The sequence below is a fragment of the Carassius auratus genome, chromosome 49 (genome assembly GCF_003368295.1).
Source record: "Carassius auratus strain Wakin chromosome 49, ASM336829v1, whole genome shotgun sequence".
NCBI lineage: Eukaryota > Metazoa > Chordata > Actinopteri > Cypriniformes > Cyprinidae > Carassius > Carassius auratus.
In genome coordinates, this window is record NC_039291.1 from 10,843,958 (window position 1) to 10,865,050 (window position 21,093).

At 38.1% G+C, this 21,093-nt stretch overlaps 1 protein-coding gene across 2 annotated transcripts; it reads left to right on the forward strand.

Annotated features, from left to right (window-relative positions):
* Positions 1-1,066: 1,066 nt before the first annotated feature.
* Positions 1,067-12,524, forward strand: LOC113066187 (patched domain-containing protein 1-like). Of its 2 annotated transcripts, XM_026237938.1 has the most exons (4): positions 1,067-1,656; positions 2,329-2,806; positions 5,091-5,754; positions 8,748-12,524. In XM_026237938.1, the coding sequence occupies exons 2-4, from the start codon at positions 2,459-2,461 to the stop codon at positions 10,397-10,399; spliced, it is 2,664 nt and encodes an 887-aa protein (XP_026093723.1). In that variant the 5' UTR covers positions 1,067-1,656; positions 2,329-2,458; the 3' UTR covers positions 10,400-12,524. The 2 variants fall into 2 exon arrangements, with proteins under 2 accessions (XP_026093723.1, XP_026093722.1); XM_026237937.1 differs by having other exon boundaries at positions 1,067-2,806.
* The last annotated feature ends 8,569 nt before the right edge of the window (positions 12,525-21,093 follow it).

Sequence of the window (21,093 nt, forward strand, 5' to 3'; positions counted from 1 at the left end):
GATCCTCTAAAGTGAATGGGTGCCGTCAGTATGAGAGTCTAAACAGCTGATAAACACACACACACACACACACACACATCTTGTGAAACAAAAAACTGTACATTTGTAATCAATTAATAATTAACTTAACACCAGTGGATCCATTGGTGAGTACATTTTGAGCAACTTTTCATTTTTGGCTGAACTTTTATTTTAAGGGTTACCAAATTCATCTTAAAAAAAAATTGAAATGGGGGGAAAAAGAAGTGCCGGTACTCATTCATATGCTTGCATTCATTCATGAGATTTGTCGAGATGAGAGGTGACCCTTCCTGGGTAGTGTGACTTATTTAGTGTCATTTCTAATCACCTAGACACTGACGCTTTGACTCCGAGAAAGTGCCTGTGCGCTAAAGACTAAAATATATTTTATATAAATATAGTATAGTTAATCTCTGTCCATGGTGCTGAATCAATCCTAGTGGCTGAATTTTGGTTCTGAACACTTTTTCCCTTTCTGTAGAGGCAAATATTAGAACAAAGTCTGTTACATCTGTAAAAGCCTGTTCACACAAAGCATGACAACTATAAAGATTACAATAAAGATGTACGTTTCTAAAAGTATATCTCACTATAGTAGTATATACGAGTCCACACCACAGCTATAACGATAAAGACGAAGAGAAACGATATCGTTGGAATCACTCAAGAACGCTTTTTTTCCCCATTGATGAACGATAAAAACATGTATAGGCTATCCAATCAGAATTAAACCTGCTTTAATGAGCTAAAGAATTACCACCTGTTTTTTTTTTTCATGCCAAATGTTGCCTATTCATTTTGTTATAAAGGTGATCATTTTGTCTGTAGGCTAATATAAAGTGCCCATATATAAAATATTTTTGTAGGCTGCGTGTAAATTAGCATAGTAATTGCAAACAGTTTCTATAGTCAGTCTTTAACAGGCTGTCACACAGAATACATTCTGTCACATAACCGTTGTCTCTATGTGTGTTATTATCTCTTGTATGGTCTAACGTTAACAGACCAATCAGAAAAGCTTTCCTTTCGCCTTTACACAAAACCATTCCCGTGATTAGGTCTTCTGGGGGTGTGGGCACCACCGGCATTCACCGGCCGGCTCTTCGGGAAACCTGAACTTCTGAATTAGCTCCGTAACTGAGCAATTAAGTGCCGCATCGCGTTCGTCTGTAAATATTTTCTGTGGAGCAGCCTTGCGCAGCAAACGAATGCCTTAGCTCGGAAAGGAAATGCACACAAGTGGCCGAGCTGGAGCTGCGCGGAGCCCGCACGCATTCTGCACCGCGGGTCGGTGGTGGAGATTCGTGTTTTCAGACTGGTAACAGCGGATAGCGGTCGTGCTGGGCGCGGTACGGGATTCATATGGATCATTGAGACGCGGCTCATAGATAATGGAATACACAAAACTGTATTTGCGCATTTGAAACTGTCTGTGAGTACATGACCAGTTCACTGTTGAAAATACACCGATATGAAGTGGATTTATCCTCTCTAAGACGCTGTGGATGTATTCAAAAAGAAAAGAGATTCGTTTCTATTACGACAAATGAGCATATCATTCCTTCCACTCGGATCAACGACGCATTTATGGAAATTGGGTCTCTCAGATGGCATGAAACTGCAAAGACGTGACTGGTAATAATTCAGAACATTCCTTTCCCTGTCGAAAAAAAAAATCTAAACAAACAAACCTAAAAACAGCCACGTTTCAGCTCGTCGTGCTGGTTTAGGGTTTTTCTTTCTACGAATAGCCTAACCTGTAACTCCAGTGACCACTATTGCCCAGGGTGCGAATTATGGGGTGGGGATGAGTAGAGGGGTATATGTTTACCCCAAAATAAAGACTTGAACCCCTAAGGAATTCAAAACAAATCGTCTGAGGGTTCTTAAAAATATGCATAGGCTAAGTGTATATTTCAAAAGACGTTTAAGGTAAAGTTAGCTAAAATTGCGCTAAAATAAATGCTCGTAAATAGAAATCACGGTATTCTGAAAAGATAAGCATAGCAACGTTTCGTTACTCGAGCGCTTTCTCGATGTGGGATTTTACATCAAAAAATCATAATAGTCTAATGATTCCTTTTTGTTGAAAAAGTCTTCGAGGTATTTGAAGGATATATTACTATAGCGACGCCAAAGTCTGGGTTGCGCGAAACTGCGCCCCAAAATAACTTGACAGAATTCTGAAAGAAAAGTCGAGCCTTTGAAAGTCTCGCACAGTGATATTGCCACATGCATTTTCATTCCGACTTATCTTTTTCTTAAAAGTAAATGCAGTAGCCTACTAACAAAACGTCTCTGACCCAGAAGGACCTGATGAGATTCAACGCAACGCTTCATCATTTCAGTGATCCAGCTGCGTGGGTTGAACACTGATGCTCCGGATCTCTGATGCTGATGCTGGTTCATCGCCCTTGCGCTGTTGCTGCATTCTAGGATGTTGCGACAAGTGTTGCACGAAGGGCTCAGGACGTCATTCCATAAACTGGGCCACTTTGTCGCCAATCATCCAGTGTTTTTCGCCTCCGCACCCGTGCTGATCTCCATCCTGCTGGGCGCGAGCTTCAGCAGATACCGCATAGAGGAAAACGTGGAGTACCTGTTAGCTCCCAAACACAGCCTGGCGAAGATCGAGGGGAACTTGGTGGACAGTTTGTTCCCCGTGAACCGATCCAAACACACCCTCTACTCAGACTTGCAAACACCCGGGAGATATGGTCGGGTCATCGTGACTTCGCGCAGGGGGAGCGTGTTGGACCCTCACCACGTCAACTCAGTCCTAAAGGTGAGTAACATTTCCATGGAGTTATTGCTTTGATCCAACAGTTTCTACTACAATAGTGTTGTTGTCAGGGCTCCGTGAATCTATCTTTTTCTCTTTTTTTTTCATTTAGCTTCTTTTTGAGAGATCCAACTTTCCTTGAAGCTTATCTTTCTCTTATAAAGGGAAAATAAGTGAAAAGGAAATCACACGTTCCAGATAATTAGAAAAATATACGTCTTAATCAGCTTTACAACTTGTCCTGCCTTTTCATCACTTTTCAGATTATATTTGCATAGAAACACAATTTTTGTGATTATGTAATAATCTTTTTCGTTTAAATATTGTATCTGATGCTAATCACACAGTAAATGGAAAACTGGAAGATAATTCTGTGATTAATATTTCATAACTCATTCCTAGTACTCAGGAATCACTTGGATAATAACTCTTTCAAAATGTCTTAACACTGAACAAATCTGTAGCTTTAATTCCCCTGTGGAATACAGGTGCTTTGATATTAACTGGATTTCAAGGAAAGTTCTCTTCCCACAGCTCTCACTGGATCATATATTTTTTAAATATGAGAAATATTTTATGCAATTTCGGTCAGAGTGTTAGCCTGTGGCCTACTTTATCTTCATGTAACACAGCTTCTCAGTCCAGCTCCAAAATTCACCCCCCAGACACCACCAATATGAAATATGATGCTGGGAACTTCTGCTTATACTGTACTCGCAAAAAAAAAATACAAAATAAATAAATACAATTCTGGCAAAAACTAAATAAGCACTGTACCTCTTTTTGTGGAATGTAGATGAAATTGTGGCTAAACATTTCAGATTGACATTTTGCTAGCAAAGACACTTTATTATTAATGCAAATACTCACGTCATGTGCATTTAGACTCATCCTTTCTAACTGGAAACATTTGTTTCAATTTTCTTGAACTAAATGAACTAAGCCTGAGCTGCAACCACGTCTTAAGAACTTTTTAATATTCACAATGCATTGTATATTCCAGAAATAGAGCCTTTCTTTATATTCTCTCTGCACCATAACACAACAGGTCTCGGTATAACCTTGTTCACTGTATCACAGGCCACCATTGGGCAAGAGGTTTGCTCTCCTCTGCTGAGCCATGCAGTGACAATTGTGTATGCCAAGATCTGATCTGATTCTGAAAGAAGGAAAAATCATGGTTCAAAGAATTTGAGGTGATTATATTCTGTATAGTATACAGCGTATAGTTTTTTCTTTGCCCATTGTTTCCTACAAATGAAGAGCAGACAGTCCATTTGGAGCGTCTGTCTCCGTCAGAGACTGTGGCCATGCAGATGTCATGTTTTAGTCTCCAACTGAGGGTAAATTATCAAGCTTAAGCAATTAGAGGCCTGACTGGTGTGTGTCTGACATTTCTTTGCTGCTTGAAGAGGCTGGAGGAGCATTGGAGGAGGCAGCCTCCCCCAGTGATCTGAGTCTGACACAGTCTAATCAGTCTGACATTAACAACGCAGAGAGTCTGACCTCAGAGGACAATCAATGCTCCTCACACATGGATTGCCTTAGAAGAAAGTCTAAAAGTTTTTCCCTTAATGTTGCATTTGTGTTTTTATACAGGAAGTAAACTGTTGGCACATTCTTCCTGCAGCAACATGCTTTTTTGTTGCCTGGCAACAAGATACTTGCAATTAAATGCATTGAAATACTGACAATCACAGTTTACTCTTGTGTATTAAAAGTTTTCATTTGAATTATTCCTGATGTTGCAAGAACATAACACGCTTCCATTCAAAAGTTTAAGGTCAGTGTTTCGCCAGGTTTTTTTTTTTTTTGATACTTTAATTCAACAGGGATGCATTAAATCAATCAAAATAAAGCAGCATAGATGTTAGAAAATGTTTTATTTATTCTGTTCTTTTGAACATTCTATTCATCAGAGATTCCTGAAAAAAGTTTTACAGTTTCCACAAAAATAATAAGTAGCATAACTGTTTTCAATATTTATAGAAAATAATGATTTTTGAGCACAAAATCAGCATACTAGAGAGATTATTTGACATTGAAGACTAGAGTAATGGATGCTTTGCCATAAAAGGAATAACAATTAAAAGATCTAAAAATAAAAACAAATAAAAAAAAGTATAATATTTTGCAGTATTACTGTTCTTGCTGTATTTTGATCATACTTTTGAATGGTAGTGTATATCTTTTCATTGACTAGTTCAAATTTTGTTTATTTGTATTTACCTGTACTTATTAGTAAAATCTATATACATATTTTTATCCCCCTCTTTTCCACCCCAAGCTACACAACACAATTACTCAGATCCAGGTTCCTATGCTGGGATTCAACTACACCTTTGCCCACCTCTGCCTGTTGGATGACAGCAAGAGCTGCATCGTGGATGACATCCTGCGAGTTCTGGAGGAGATGAGGTCAGCGCGGGCATCCAACCATTCAGTACCCACTCTGCATTATCCCATCACCAAACTCAAAGATGGGCGGGAGGCCTACATTGGGCACCAGCTGGGCGGAGTCCTGTCAGGTGGAGGGAGAGACGGGGTGCGTACTGCTCGAGCCCTTCAACTCACGTACTACCTGCAAGCGGCCAGCCCACTGAACGAAGTGGTAGCAGCCAGCTGGGAGCTGCTGTTCTGCAAGGAGTTGGAGAACTTTGGAAAGGCTCATCTAGAGCTTAGCCTATACCCCTTCACTTCCTCTTCTCTTCAGAGGGACTTCCAAATGACCAGTCGGGTATCAGAACGGCCGCTGCTCTTTAGCCTGGCTCTGTGTCTCTCACTGGCCATGCTGTGCTGCTCAATGCGAGACTGTGTGCGTACAAAGCCATGGCTGGGTCTTCTGGCTCTGGTGACCGTCAGCCTGGCTACACTCACTTCTGCAGGCATTTTCAATCTCACAGGAGGGAAATACAATTCAACATACCTGGGTATCCCTTTTGTCATGTTAGGTGAGATTATATTGCGCCTTCCTGTCCTCCTATTATGCAGAAGTGTACCCTGCTGTTCAAAAGTAATTCAAATTTTTCTTTTATATTTTTTTGAAAGATGTCTCTTATGCTCACCACAGCTGCATTTATTTAATCAAAACATGGTAAAAACACTAATATTATGAAATATAAAAACATTTTATGTATTTTTTTTCCTGTGATGGAAAAAGCTTTTTCCGCAGCAAACTGCAGTCTTCAATGTCACATGATTCTTCAGAAATCATTCTAATATGTTGATTTGGTGCTCAAGAAACCTTTTTTTTTTTTTTTTACCAATGTTGAAAATAGTTGTGCTGTTTGAAATTTTTGTGGAAACAGTTTTTGATTAGTGGAATGTTCAAAAGAATGGCGTTTATTTGAAATAGAATTTTCAATTAACAATGTAAAACTCGTTACTGTCACTTTTGATCAATTGCTGAATAACTGACTCAAACTTTTAAATGATTGTGTATTTGCATCATCCCAGTGATTTGTGCTCTTTTCTCTCTAATCACTAGTCGCCATTGCTGTCTGCATATTCGTTCCGTTCTTTTGATCTGCCATTTCCATACTGTGACTGCTTGTATTTTAAATGACTGTCAGGTTAAACGAGTGCACCTTTTCAACTGGCCGGAAAGCTCTGCATTGCACTTTTGTCAAGGTGTATTATTAAAAATGAAACGCTCCACATCAAAGGAATTCCCTAATAGAGCTCAAAAGACAGCCTTTAGAGGAATTCCATCCCCTTCTTTTGTCTTCTGCCCATGAGCCATTCTGGGTGAATCAGCTGTGTGCATGTGGAACAGATAGATTTACACGGGCAGATTTCTTGCAGCTAATTACCAACAAGCATACATGCATCCTGACAGATCACATCCATATTGCTTGCTCTCATTGGCCATCTCTTACCCACAACAATTAGTGCCATGTGTGGGTGGAGGCCTCTGTTGAGAAAATAACAGGCTGGGGTGAAAGACAGAAATGAGAAGAAGAAAAAATGGAAAAGAAAAACAAGGGCTTGGCAAGAAACCATGAGTTTAGATTGACCCCAATGCCACCCGCTCCAAAACATTACTATTGCATTTCTCAAGAAGACTGACATCTGTGTTGTCCTTATAATGCTTCTACACTTCAATCTCAACCTTGACAATTGTGCCACTCAACGTCAGCAATCTCAGAATTCTCCCCACTGGTTTCCAATCACATCCCGAGTGACAGCATCTTCTTACAGAGCTCTCATAGAGAGCACTTTTTTAGCTTAAAAACAGAACTTGATAGAGCTGCCCAGAGTCACTGCATATTAATATCATTCCAGGTTGTTCATACTGAGTTGAATAGGGTTCAGAGAAAAGCAGGGATATAAGTACAACATAACGGATGTCTGACAAAACAATTGGCCTTATCTCTGTAGGCCACCGGCCTTTTATTTAAAACAAATTCCATTACAAGGACATTAGCTGTCAGCTGGGAACATTTGACAGTCTTCTGAAGATAATGGAAAGATGGAAGGGAGAGATATTATAGGCCATAATTGCTAAGATTAATGTCATGTTTATGAAGAGAAAAAGACTGCACTGCATCTTGGGAGATGAACAAAGATGTTTAGGAGATTTGCATACTAAGAATCAGTCTGTGTGTTACATTGGTATTCTTTATTTTGTTTAATAAGAAAAAAAATAGTTGGTTCAATTAGTAAAGAAGAAAAATTTTGTGGCAGAGAGCGAAGGCAAAAGTGTGAGGAAAATGAGAAAACAGCATGAGGATAGAAATTACAGTCTCTCTCTCACTTTCTTTGTTTTACTCACAGATCTCGATTGTTTAGTTTAGCTGTAATCTCCTCTTATTTACTGCCCATTATTTTAATTTGAGAAAAATCAGAAAATCAGAAAACTTCCAATCATGGAGGCCAAGACGTCAGGCCATTGCTGTTTGGTGACTCTGCTAGCTATTGTGCTGGGCACACACCCCAGGCCTGTGTGAGAGGCAGTACTGGTGGTGATATCGGACCGAGGGAAACTCCGTCATGAATGATGAGTCACTGATGTCGTGGCAACCCTGTAGGTGAGAGCCATCTGCTCACTCTGCCTGCATGAGCGAGTCATGTAGAAAGCCAGAGAGGAAAAAGCATGAGAAAAAAAAAATACAATACAATGTGAAAGCACAAGTTAAACATGTACATGTATGTTATGGTTTAAGAGTGTTAGCTTCATCACGATGAGTTTGTTTCAATTGTAGGACCCCGAGTTCCTTTATATCAACTTCTAAAAGTAGACTGACCCAGTTTGCCTAATGTCTTGGGCTTCTGTGCTTCTATGAAGTCCCAAGGCCACAGGGGCTGTCAGCCTTCCTCACATCCATAAGGCTTTTTCCTTTCATCAGCTCAATATTACATGACATGTGGCTATCGTGAGTGTGACTGAGATTTATTTAGCTACAAATTCAACAGCTGTGAAGATGGAGGAGGAGAGATTGGGCTATAGTTAGATCATGCTCTGTAAATAGAGGTGGTGGTAGCCAAGAGGCTTCTATGAATTGGCTTTCAATCCTTTCTTTATTTTGATGGATTTTCCAGTAAACTGCACTGGTGATGATGATAAGCTTCAAATTAGGAATGGAGTTCTCTATAGGTAACCGTTTGTATAGATTAAACTGGATAATAATTGGATTTTTTTGCTGATGGATGTATAAATGCTACATTGCATGCTTAACACTTTTTGATTTAGCTTTGTCCATAAAAAAAAAGCAGTGCCGGTTTCCCTCACATCTATTGTTGCGATGCAGCTGCAGAGTGACTGTCTTGTCATCGTTTTGTTCAATTATTTACATCTTCATTTTCCCAGCAGCCATTTATGTCATTTGAAAGAGTTGCCTGCCAAAATCATTCTAAGCTATGCTTAGACCATTTCACTTCACGTTTTTTCATTTAAGGTTTATAAATCACTGAAAGATGTATTTTCTCTCTTCATCTCTTTCAGGTCATGGCTTGTTTGGGACATTTGAGATGCTGTCGTCTTGGCGACGTACCCGCGAGGACCAGCATGTGAAGGAGCGTGTTGCTGCTGTTTTCTCTGACTGTATGCTGCCCTTCACAGCTAGCACGGCTTTGCATGTGGTCACCTTCGGCATCGGGGCCAGTCCATTCACAAACATTGAGGCTGTGCGTCTCTTTTGTCGAAATGCTTGTATCTCAGTCCTCTTCAACTACCTCTACATCCTCACCTTCTATGGCTCCAACTTAGTGTTTGCCGGCTACCTGGAAAACAACTACCGTCACAGTCTATTCTGCAGGCGTGTACCAAAGCCCGAGTTGCTGCAGCAGAAGCCAGCGTGGTATCGCTTTCTCATGTACACACATTACAATGAGGAGGCCACAGAAGCAGGACCACTGCGTGCTTATGAAAGTCACCTGCTGGTAGCCTTTATGAAGCGGTACTACTGTGACTGGATCACCAACACCTATGTCAAACCATTTGTGGTTCTCTTCTACTTAATTTATGTTTCCTTTGCCCTCATGGGCTACCTTCAGGTCAGTGAAGGGTCAGATCTTAGTAATGTGGTTGCCACAGAAACAAGCACTATAGCATACACCCATGCACAGCAACGGTATTTCAGCAGTTACAGCCCTGTGATTGGCTTCTACATTTATGAGTCCATTGAGTACTGGAACACGAGCGTGCAAGATGACTTACTGGAATACACTAAAGGTTTTGAACGTATCTCCTGGTTTGAGAGTTACCTCAACTACCTTCATGGACTGAACATCACCACTAGCCTGTCACGCAGCAACTTCACAGAACATTTGCGGTCTGGCTTTTTGCGCCAACCCCGATTTGTGCATTTCTCGGACGATATCATTTTTGCCAAACGTGCGGATGGGGAATTTGATGTGGTAGCCTCACGTATGTTTCTAGTGGCCAAGACAACAGAAAACAAACGAGAGGAGATGTCTATCCTGCTGGATACACTAAGGAAGTTGTCGCTGACCTCCAGGGTGAAATTCATAATTTTTAATCCATCCTTTGTGTATATGGACCGTTATGCTTCATCTGTTGGAGCACCCCTGAAGAACTCTTGTATTGCAGCTCTCTTTCTGCTCTTCTTTTCCACCTTCTTGGCAGCTGACCCACTGGTGAATGCCTGGTTGACTGTGACAGTAGCCTCTGTTGAGTTTGGGCTGGTGGGTTTCATGACCCTGTGGCGTGTAGAGTTGGATTGCGTCTCAGTGCTGTGTCTGATCTATGGGGTGAACTATGCTGTAGACTCCAGTGCTCCACTGGTATCTGCATTTGCTCTAGGCCGGGAATCCACGCGTACACGCTGGGTGAAACTAGCTCTGGAACGACATGGAGTTCCTGCCCTTCAGAGTTACTTGTGTTATGGGGCTGCTCTGCTCCCTCTCGCAGCCGTGCCCTCAAACCTCACCCGCACACTGTTCAGGTGCTTCTTTCTCACCACCATCATCACCGCCTTCCACTGTTTGGCCATTATCCCTGTCCTGCTCACCTTCTTGCCTCCCTCCAAGAAAAAATGTCAGGAGAGAAAGAATGCTGCAGAAAACCTGGAGGAAATTGAGTGTGTGGAAATGGTGAACAGCACACGTGTGGTTGATCAGATTACCACTGTCTGACCACATGCCCAAAAGAGAGGTATACTGGAGGATGTACAAGAGAGAAAAAAGAACACCCACAGGGGGTGGCAGAAGGAGACCTGAGATATGAGAGTCAGCCTTTGTGCAGCTAGGCTTCCAGTTCCCATACTTAAAAGCCTCTAGATGGATGAGAATGAGCTTTAGAATGAGCCCATATTTTAAACAAGGCTTCTGTTTGATGGTAATAGCAGATGAGTTTGATGTTGAGCCATTAACAGTGGGTGTATTGTTGTCATGGTAAAAGTCCTATGCAGGTTTTCCTGCAGCTCAATGAGAGCGAAGAAGGACAGATGAACCACACTGCTGCACAGTTGCAGATAATCACAGAGGGGGGCTTCTCTGGTCTGCAGTATTACAGCAGCTGTAGAGCTGAAACAGTAACAAGCAATTGCTTTGACAAGGCATAGATAGAGACTTACAATGCTTCTGATGCCCCAAGAACCATACCAAGACTTTCATGGGGCACTAAGCTAAAGACCAAGCAGCCATATTCACATCTGCTTTCACAGCCATGACTTTAATGTGCCCAATGTCATTTCTTCTCAGAGGTTAGATGTTTCTGTCAGGACAATATATTTGTCTTTTGGTATATGGTGGTATTAAAAATACATAGTATTTGAAAAGTATTTTCACTGATCATGGTGAAAGTCACCTCTCCCACCATTACCAATGTCTCAGAAGCATTTAAGGCTCATCTTCCATATAGGAAATACAGGAGGGAAGGGGGTGGGGATGTATCTGAGCGATACATAGAAGCAAGACTCTGCTGACAGGTTGGTATGCTGTGCAATGCTTCCATGGTAACTCTGATCACAGTTTAGTTGCATAGTGTATGTTTAATTTCCTTCCCTCTCAATTCAATAAGGTTACCAATTAAGTCACACTGCAATTGAAAGTATCATCTATGAAGGATTTTGCCCTGCTGCTTCTTGCTTATTTTGTTTGCCTCTGAAATGTTGAAAATCACCTTGTCACGGACAATGCTCTTCATCAATATGCATAAGCCAGGGTCCCTTTGTTTTCACCCTCCTTTGCCCTCTGAGTATAAAAGGCTTGAACAAAAAAAAGATACAGAGAGACCTGGAGCAGAAAGACTGCATAAGAAAGGAACATCTGGCCAATCATATCTACTTACTTTTCAAATTACCCTCAAAAACCAATTGATATTAAATCAATCATGAAGTAAAACAGCATCCCCATTAGATCCAACTCTTACTGTATTTGTGCAAGGATTGGTGATTTAAGGCAGCTGGGGTTGGGGTTGGGGGCATATCTTTTTTCAAGTATCCCTTTCTCAAGCACACACATGGACTGTGACATTGACATTCCTGATGACTGTGATATAATAGAATGGTTATGTTGCAGCTTGTGAAATATTGTTGAATGCATTGCTCCAGATAATCATATAAAGGACAATAAAAGGGAAAAAGACAGCTAGACATGTACATGATAGGACACAAATGCACACACACTTAATGTGGCAGCTGTAAAATCGGCTTTTTTTACCATTCCCCACATGCTTGATGGTCCTTACCTACTCCAGTCTCCTCCTAAGTATCACTTCTGAATCACTGCATGGCCCACAAGCATCAGGATGAGATTTAGATAGGCTACACATTTAAATATACATAACTATATGGCTAATTAAATTTATATATTTACAGTGCTAGAGCCTCTCACAGCTGATTTTACTCATCTTGATGAAGTAGCCAGTACTCTACACAATTTCAAACTTATCTGAGGATAGTGCTCTATAAGTTCTCTCAACAAATTAATTAAAGTTTTCAAACATCTCTAAATGTTCTCAGACAAGCTACCCAACTGCAGCTTTTACTGATCTAAGCTCTTGCTGATCTCAGTGAAGCACTCAGACAGCTCTGTCTTATTTCAGAACAGTGCTGTAAATAGAGCTTTCACTGATCTCAGAATAGCACTGAAACACATCAGAAACATCCTTATTGTTCAGTACTTTTCTTGACAGGTCCTATACTGAATAAATTAAAATAAATTTCTTAATCTGTACTTTTGTGCATATATAAACAAGTAAAACTGCATTAGATATTAAAGGGTTAGTTCACCCAAAAATGACAATTAGCTCATAAATTACTCACCCTCAAGTCATCCTAGGTGTATATGACTTTGTCCTTTCAGACGGATGCAGTCGGAGTTATATTAAAACGTTTTTTTGATCTTTTAAGCTGTTTAATGGCAGTCAGAGGGTTTTGTACTGCATCAGTCCAAAATAATTTAAATAAAAAGCGCCCATCCATAATAAAAAGTGTCTCACACAGCTCCAGGGGGTGAACAAAAGCCTCCTGTAGTGAATCGATGTTTTTTTGTAAGAAAAGTATCCATATTCAAAATGTAATAATTACATTAATGTAGCTTTCGCCAACAGTTGTACAAGGAAGCAGCTCCGGACAGAGGACAAATGGGTCACAGCCTATGAGAGAATTTTTTTTGCCCTGCGGTAATTCCAAATAATGTTGCGTAAAAATTCTAACACAGCATCAGAAAGCAACATTAACTTACATTGTGTCTACACCAGGTGCAAGCGGCGTGGCGCAATACAATATAACTTATTATAATCAGTGACGCTGTCTACACTGGATGCGGCGCAACAAATTCCAGACAGAAAACTACTGACTCGTTCTATTTATGATATGCTGACACAGAAATCAAATGATTTGCAATGCTTTGACACATCCATTGTAGAAACTATGTGACAGCAAAAACATTGCAAGTGTGAAGTAAACAAAAGTAGACACTGAAAATAGATGATTCAGATGTTGAATATATATTTAGGTCAGTGGCCCTTGGTTGGTATTGTTGGCAGAATTCACTTTTTATTAAGGATGGGTGCTTTTTATTTCAATTCTTTAGGACTGATGCACTGCAACACCCACTCTGTGCCATTAAACAGCTTGAAAGATCAAAGACAATTTTTAAAATAACTCCGACTGGATTCGTCTGAAAAAAATATATATACACCTAGGAATCGAGGGTGTATAATTTAAGGGCTAATTTTCATTTTTGGGTGAACTTACCCTTTAAAGCTTTTTTTTTTTTTCAGAAGGCCCTTGACCCCTTTGACAAATAGTACTTTTCTTGTTTTAAGCGTAAATGAAAAAAATATAGTTACGTTTGCCAATAGAGTAAGAACAACGATCATGTTTTTTAGATAACATGCCTTAATTATGCCTTAATATTTAATGCAATTTGCTTAAGTACATTTAACTTGTTTGGATATGAAAACAAGACAAAAAAAGACAAAAAAATTTATTAGGACTAAAATACTCATTAAGAAACTCATTTTGAAATGTATTTACCATTTACCATCTATCTATCTATCTATCTATCTATCTATCTATCTATCTATCTATCTATCTATCTATCTATCTATCTATCTATCTATCTATCTATTTATCTGTCTGTCTATCTATCTATCTATCTATCTATCTATCTATCTATCTATCTATCTATCTATCTATCTATCTATCTATCTATCTATCTATCTATCTATCTATCTATCTATCTAATTGGAAAGCTTTCATTTTGTAATGTAGCTTTAAAAGTAGTCCAGTTATGTCTATGTAATTAACTGTACTTGAAAGTGTACCCTTTAAGAGAAATATAATGGACCTAGAATGATCTTCATTTTATAAATGAAGCTTGAAAGTTCATGTTCATTCCAATCTCTTATTTGTCCTCCTTGTCTGTCAAAATTGCTGGATTTGAACATTCATTGCAAAGCTCTTCACATACCCCCTCTTACATACAGATTCACTCAGGCTTACATTCCTTCATTTTGTTTATACACCTCCACTATTTTATTGTCCAAATATGATTGCTGTGAAGCAGAATTGGCACAAGGCCCTTTGAAGATGTCAAAGCCAGTGGGAAGAATTGGGGGGGAGTAAATACTATACACCCACACTGGCTTGCACACACATAAACGCACACAAATTTAGCCTAGAGTTCATGTTTTCTGCCTGACTGATATGGAGATGATTGTTGTTTTTTATCTGTTTCTATGAATTTCAGGAGAGTAAAAATAAAAAAGGGTGAAATGAAAAGAGAACACTGTTGCGTTATTTGTTTGTGTTATTATATTATATTATATTATATTATATTATATTATATTATATTATATTATATTATATAGTAAATAGTATAAATTGTTCCACTGTTATCAGTTTTGCAGCATACTGCCATCTAGTGGTCAGAGCCATTAAATAGCAATGTTGCAGATTGTTAATAACTAGTGGAAAAAGTGCATGAAATACAATGCCATGTGAAACTTTTATATAAGGGTTAATAGTGTTACAATATAACCAGAGACTCTGACGAAGGAGAGCGAGTAAGAAGACATAATTGGGAACGACTCCCACAGTGTGACATTACTAACAGTCTCCACACATAGAGAGTGCTCAGATTCTCAGAGGACTTCTTTAGCATAGAGAGCTGTGAAAATTGCTAGGCTGTCATTACCATTAGTAAACGGTTCATTACTACAGCAACAAGAGCCATATGAGCAGCGGTATGATAGTCTGAGAGTGTGTGCAAAAAGGCACAGGAATAGGGGAGTTTTTCCTTCTTTGAAACAAACATTACACAAAGAGTATTGCATTTCACTTGACACATTTTTTTTCTGTCTAACGCCACTGGCGGTCACATAGATGCTGTGGCATAACCAAATGCAGTACTGGTCGTCTATAAAAATATCTACAGTAATAAGTACCATAGAGACTGATCATGAGCAGAGATTACAGAATTCATCCGACAGGAGAAACAGCCACCATGTATTCAAATAGGCTGGATACAAGTATAGAAAAAGAGAAAGTGCAAATGAACCTAACTAACCATAGATATTTCAATAGACAGAGGTCTGATAAAAAGAAGTGCACCAGTACTCTTTTTTGATCCGTAACCATAGAAACTCAGTCTACTGAAAAGGAAGTCATAAAAGAAGACATTATTCAATACTCACGCTTTTGCTGATGATACATCTCACTTCCTAAATGCAGTGGGGTCTAAATTTAAACCAGGAAAGAAAACAATGTTTTAGTTTTCTGAAAATGGTTAAATAAAAAATATATATATATGATTTGAAATATTTAAGATTTCAAGGGTGTTGTTATTGTTAACAAAAACTGTTATTATTTTGTTGTTGTTGCTGTTTCTGTTATTATTGTTATTATTATTACTGTTAATATTGTTTACAGTAATTAAATTGAATGTGATATAAACAGAAATACATGTTTTGTAAAATTAGAACACTCTTAATGAAAAACTTTAAAATGAAACAACATATAAAAATCAAAGCTAATTCAAAATATCAATAAATACTAATACTATGTAAATCATACAAAAGCTAATGTTTTTATTTTATTAAACCATAAGGTCTTGTGGTTATTAATTTCCAATAACTCTTGATAACTTAATGGTCATAATATAATTTAATGTGGGGGAAAAAACATACTCTTAAAAACTAAATTAGATGCATTTTCACTCTTGGTCTCAGAAGTCTGATTCTTACAATACCAGTCAGTTATATTGCAGTGATTATTTAAAATGGTGTTTGTCTTAATCAAACGTGCCTTAATTAAACTATGTTGAAGAAGAAAAAGGCAGTTCAGCTCTTGGTTAGGGTCCAAACTGCAAAACAGAAGTATAAAAAAGAATCGATCAATAAAAACAAACATATAATAGTTTAAACTAATAAACAATGTACAGTACTAAGCTTATTTCACAACTTTACAAAAAGGAAAAGAGGAAAAGAGATAAAGGAGCCTCAGGGATCCACACCCTGCGTAATAGAAAAGGTGATCTGCTGTTAGCGTGAGGGTCATTTTCACAGGTTTTTTTGTTTGCGTGTGTGTGAGGGATAGAGATAGAGAAAGAGAGAGAGAGAGAGAGAGAGAGAGAGGCTAACAGGAGTTGAGAGGGAGAGCGATGTTAAACCGGTCTGTGCTTCTCCATACATCACTCTGTACCGTCACTTTCACCCACAAAGACATAAACACCATGTTTCCTACAACTTCATGTCCCTTTTTCTATCAACCCATATCACATCCTATTCACATATAAATATATAATATTTAAAGGAGTAGTTTATCCAAAATTAAAGCTGTCATAATTTATTCATCCTCAAGTTGTTGAAAAAAAAAGGGTATGACCTGCTTCCATGTAATACAAAAATGCTGTACATACTGCTCTTTTCCATAAAATAAAACTAAATCCACCAGTGACTGTCAAGCTTCAAAAATGACCAAAAGGCAAAAGCATTATGGAAGGGGACCATAGGACATATACATATATATATGTAAGTATATACAGATCAGACTAAAAAACATTGGTCTCACTAGCTACATTTGCATGCAACAAAATAATATGTTACTATTGATCCCTGAATCGGACTGAAAATCCTTCATGAAAACACAGCAATCAATCTGATGAATCGATCTAGTCTGAATGAAATTTAGATCGGATTGGAAGGGAGTGTGTGGACCTAAAATAATCAGATCATGAAAAAAATTAGGCATGTAAAGGTTTGAATCCAACTGTTTTCTCAACTGGATTAAAAAATACCTTGCACACATGCATAGTGAGTGATTACGTGTGTTTTAAGCCTTACAAATGTGCGTTTCTTTATTTACATCTTACAAACTGGTCAGCTGAGGAGACTTAATATAATTCCTAAAGGCTTTTTTCCTTTTTGGATGTGTCATCAAGGCAAAATGACATTTATACTCACTGTGGCTTACATTGTCATTCGCATGTACTTTCAAAATCTGTAATTAGCTTGGATTCATTTGACTGGCAAAAAATTTTGTAAGTTAATATACCTATTGATCCTCATAACCTATTTTCACAACAACAACAACAAATAATTCCTTCAACATATATTCAACATTAAGTTCTGCGTAACATCTCCTTTTGTGTTTCAAACTATATCCCACAGCATGAAGGTGAGAAAACAATGACAAAACGTATGTTTTTAGATGAACTTTCACATGAACATAAACTTTCTCATGCCTAAAAAAGTTGTGTCTGTCTTTCCAGGCACCTGCTTAGTCATGGAATATTTGAGCTGTCTGTGTGACGTTAGCATCGCTCTCAACAAGCAATCCTGAAAACAGCCAGGGTGTCTGACCTCTTAGAAAGAGCAAGAAGAACCCTGAAGGGCCGACACAAGGCATGCACAGATGGGCATGCTTTACCTCCACTGACAGGCTGCCGAGGGTCCAGGAAATGTCTGAGTCCACATCCTGGTCCCCGCAGCGCCTGAAAGAACCAGTTGCCACCAGATCACTTTTCACTAAGTAACCATGGTAAAAGAAATTAAGAGTGCCTTTTAAAAAGCATGTATCTCCTTATCTCATTTTTTCATTCACAGCCTATAATTAATAATGTCAGAGAATTCAGAAAACAATATTTTTGGGATTATCTTTTAAGCCTTAATAATGGAAAGTGCAAACACTTATTAGCAACAATATCAGTCATCAGGCAACAGAAGAGATCAATAAAATCATAATAATTTATAACAAAGAAAAACGTCAGTAGTGCTGACTGAAAAGTCACGAAGTGTAAAATAGCGGAAGGCGTGGCATCCTCTTACTGAAAACACGAAGTTCCCACAATTATGGGAGTGTCACAACATTTTTTCAACCCCAAGAGCTGTCTTTTTAACTTCACCCTGTTTTGAAACTGCGTTGCTTTCTTAATCCTCGTTACCTGTTAATTCATGCCAGTTGAAAACGGGAGCACACGTCGACAAGCACCGAGATTATTTCGCGTGGAGCTGTTTGGATGAAGTTAATAGCGGTGAAAGAACCGCGAATCTAGGATGAGTTCAGGCGCATCATGCATGACGACACCAGGTGAGCTCGAGACTTCATTAACAAACCCAGACAACTGTATTACACAAGTCTGACAAGAAAAAATTAGTGTGTTTTTTAGATATTTTGAAACATAAATACTACTTATAAAAAAAAGAAATAATAAGTTTAAGCTCAAAAAAAGCAACGAACATTGTTATAGACTGATTGGCAGATTCAGCGATGTGACATATTCCATCTAAAATAAACAATACAAGTTGCATGTACAGTGATAAACAGTTAGCCAACCCTTAAACATACAGTACATATAAATTGTACCTTAAGGCTCATTATCATCTTTAATGTTGCAGAGATGATGGGTTGCTTTGGATCAGGTGATGAGACATTGGACAACTTTTAAATAAAAAAAAATGATGCTCATGCTAGGTTATTAATAGGTTATTCAGAGCTTATTCATATTTCTTTATGCAAATCCACAACACAAGCCTCCATTTTTTTCCTCTGAACTCAGTGTCTATTCAAATATAGTATACTTCATTGGAATAAAGTTTTTCCAAGGCATTAAGGGATGTGAGTTTCTAAGAAAGCTGAGAAAATAAAAATAATAATAATAATTTAAGACTTAAGCATTACCATATAGCTTCTAGACATATATATCTAACACAGAAACTTCCATGACTTCTCCAGGCTTGAGAATCACAATTTTACAATAGCCTGATATTTCCAGATTTTCAATGACTGTGAGAAACCTACTGAGTTAAAAGTTTGCAAGGTTAATGGATTTTGTCATCACAAATCAGCGAATGATAGCAACACCCCTGAATCCTGATATTGGTGAACAGCAATGAATGGAATAAAAGATATGTTCTTTTGTCACATTCCTTGACACACATTTTTGTTAAAAAAAAAAAAATGAATAGCTTCCAATGCATAAATTTTGCTTGTAAATATTCAGTTCTCAAGCACTTGATAACTTTACAGTATACAAAATCTAAAAGCAGAAGGATTCAAACAGTAGATACTTCTTTTTTTTTCAGTTTCATTGTTCCAATGCAAATTACCTCACCTGTGGGCATTTTATACATCCTGAGATTCTAATTGTAGTTTGAACGCTTGAGTTGATTATTGTTTTCATGTTGAGAAATGTGTTTTAATTGAGCTCAGGTTGTGATGTTGTTATCACAATTACTGAATGCAAGTGCTTGCTAAATAAGCACATGGTACAAACTTCTAACCTCTGCCTTTTTGGGCTGATTTCTGTTTTCAGTAGAATGTAATCACAAAATGTTCAGCAAATTCACAGTTTATGTCTTTTTTTTTTTTTTTACAGTAGCTTAGCAAAATCAGAAAATGGTCTGTTTAGCTGGTTTGTCCCTGCTGGTATGTACCATAATTACACAGTTATGTGGGGAAAAAAGGATGTTTCACCATTGACGGCAACTCAACAAGCAATTATGACAAAATGCATATTAATTCCATATGCGGCATCAGTACAACTGCATTAGTGCTGAAGCATAGCCAGGTGTATTAGACCTTGTTGGAAATTACACCTATTATAGAAAGCAAAAGAAAAGGTAGATATAAATAGAGGAAGAGAGCAAAAGAGATTGTGTGAGTGGCTGAATCGCTAAACAGCCCAGACAGATTTGATGAAAGAGGCTGCTGTGAGTTGACAGCCACTTTACATTAGACAGAATTACTGCCTCTCACACAGTTAGTAATGCCTGTCTGCTTTTGTCCAGACAGTAAACCAGGACCATTTCATCAGAGTTTTATACAAACATCCCCACACATGCAGTGATTTAATCACTCTCTGTAATCTATTACTGTAAACCAGCCACAGACATTTAACATTTCCTGTCCTTCCCATCTTTAAATCAAGTGGGACTTTTATCCCCTTTTATAGAGATCTGAGTCACTGTGGAGTTTTGCAGCACAAAAGCCTAAGGATTGGGCATAGGCACCATTTTAGACAGCCCACGAATGCATCTCTAATAGTATCAATTTATGCCTGCGACAAACGTAAAAATAAATAAATAAATAAATAAAATATACAGAAATATATAAATGTACACTTCCTGTTACAGTTGTTGACTGGATTGTGAAAAAAGGGTATTATATAAGAATAAGTTAGTTAGTTAGTTAGTTAGTTAGTCAGTTGGAGAGGAGGGGTTGAAAAAAAAACATTTGTGATGTCAGGCAAAAAGATAATTATTTAAGTTTATATGTAAATTTTTATTATTTTGATAAATGACTCCAAGGACAGGAATAGGGTGTGCATTTAGAACATAAACGGGGTCAATTTTAATTTCATGTTTACTGACAAACTGAAAGAGCTTTATAGAAGTAATGACCTTCTCTCATTTAAACCCCCCTGTTATTGTGTTAGATGAAAATACTTATTTTCTATCTTTGAACAAAAGAGTTCCTTTTGTTTTTCTTTGAAGGATGCTTTACAAGCACAGCAAGCACCTGAGTGGACGCTACAAGAAGTCCGCACATCACTTTCTCTGGCTCTGTCTTTGGGTTCACCTCCTGCCTAAAGGTTAGTACAGTATACTACTATTTTACCAAATGTATTTGTTATTAAACATAGAAAACAGAAGGGCATGTAAGGCTAAAATCTTGCTTTATAAAGTCTGGCAGCTTATTTGCCCCTTTAGACAGAAACAGACCAACTGGCCAATATTTAAATTAACCAAACACAGCATTACATGCCATTTAGAGGTGAGCAAAACTGAAATATATGATATGAAAATTATTATATATCTGTGGGCACTTTTTTTCTATCAATTTCTATATGAGCAAAGTAGAGAGTAGAGAGCCTGAAAA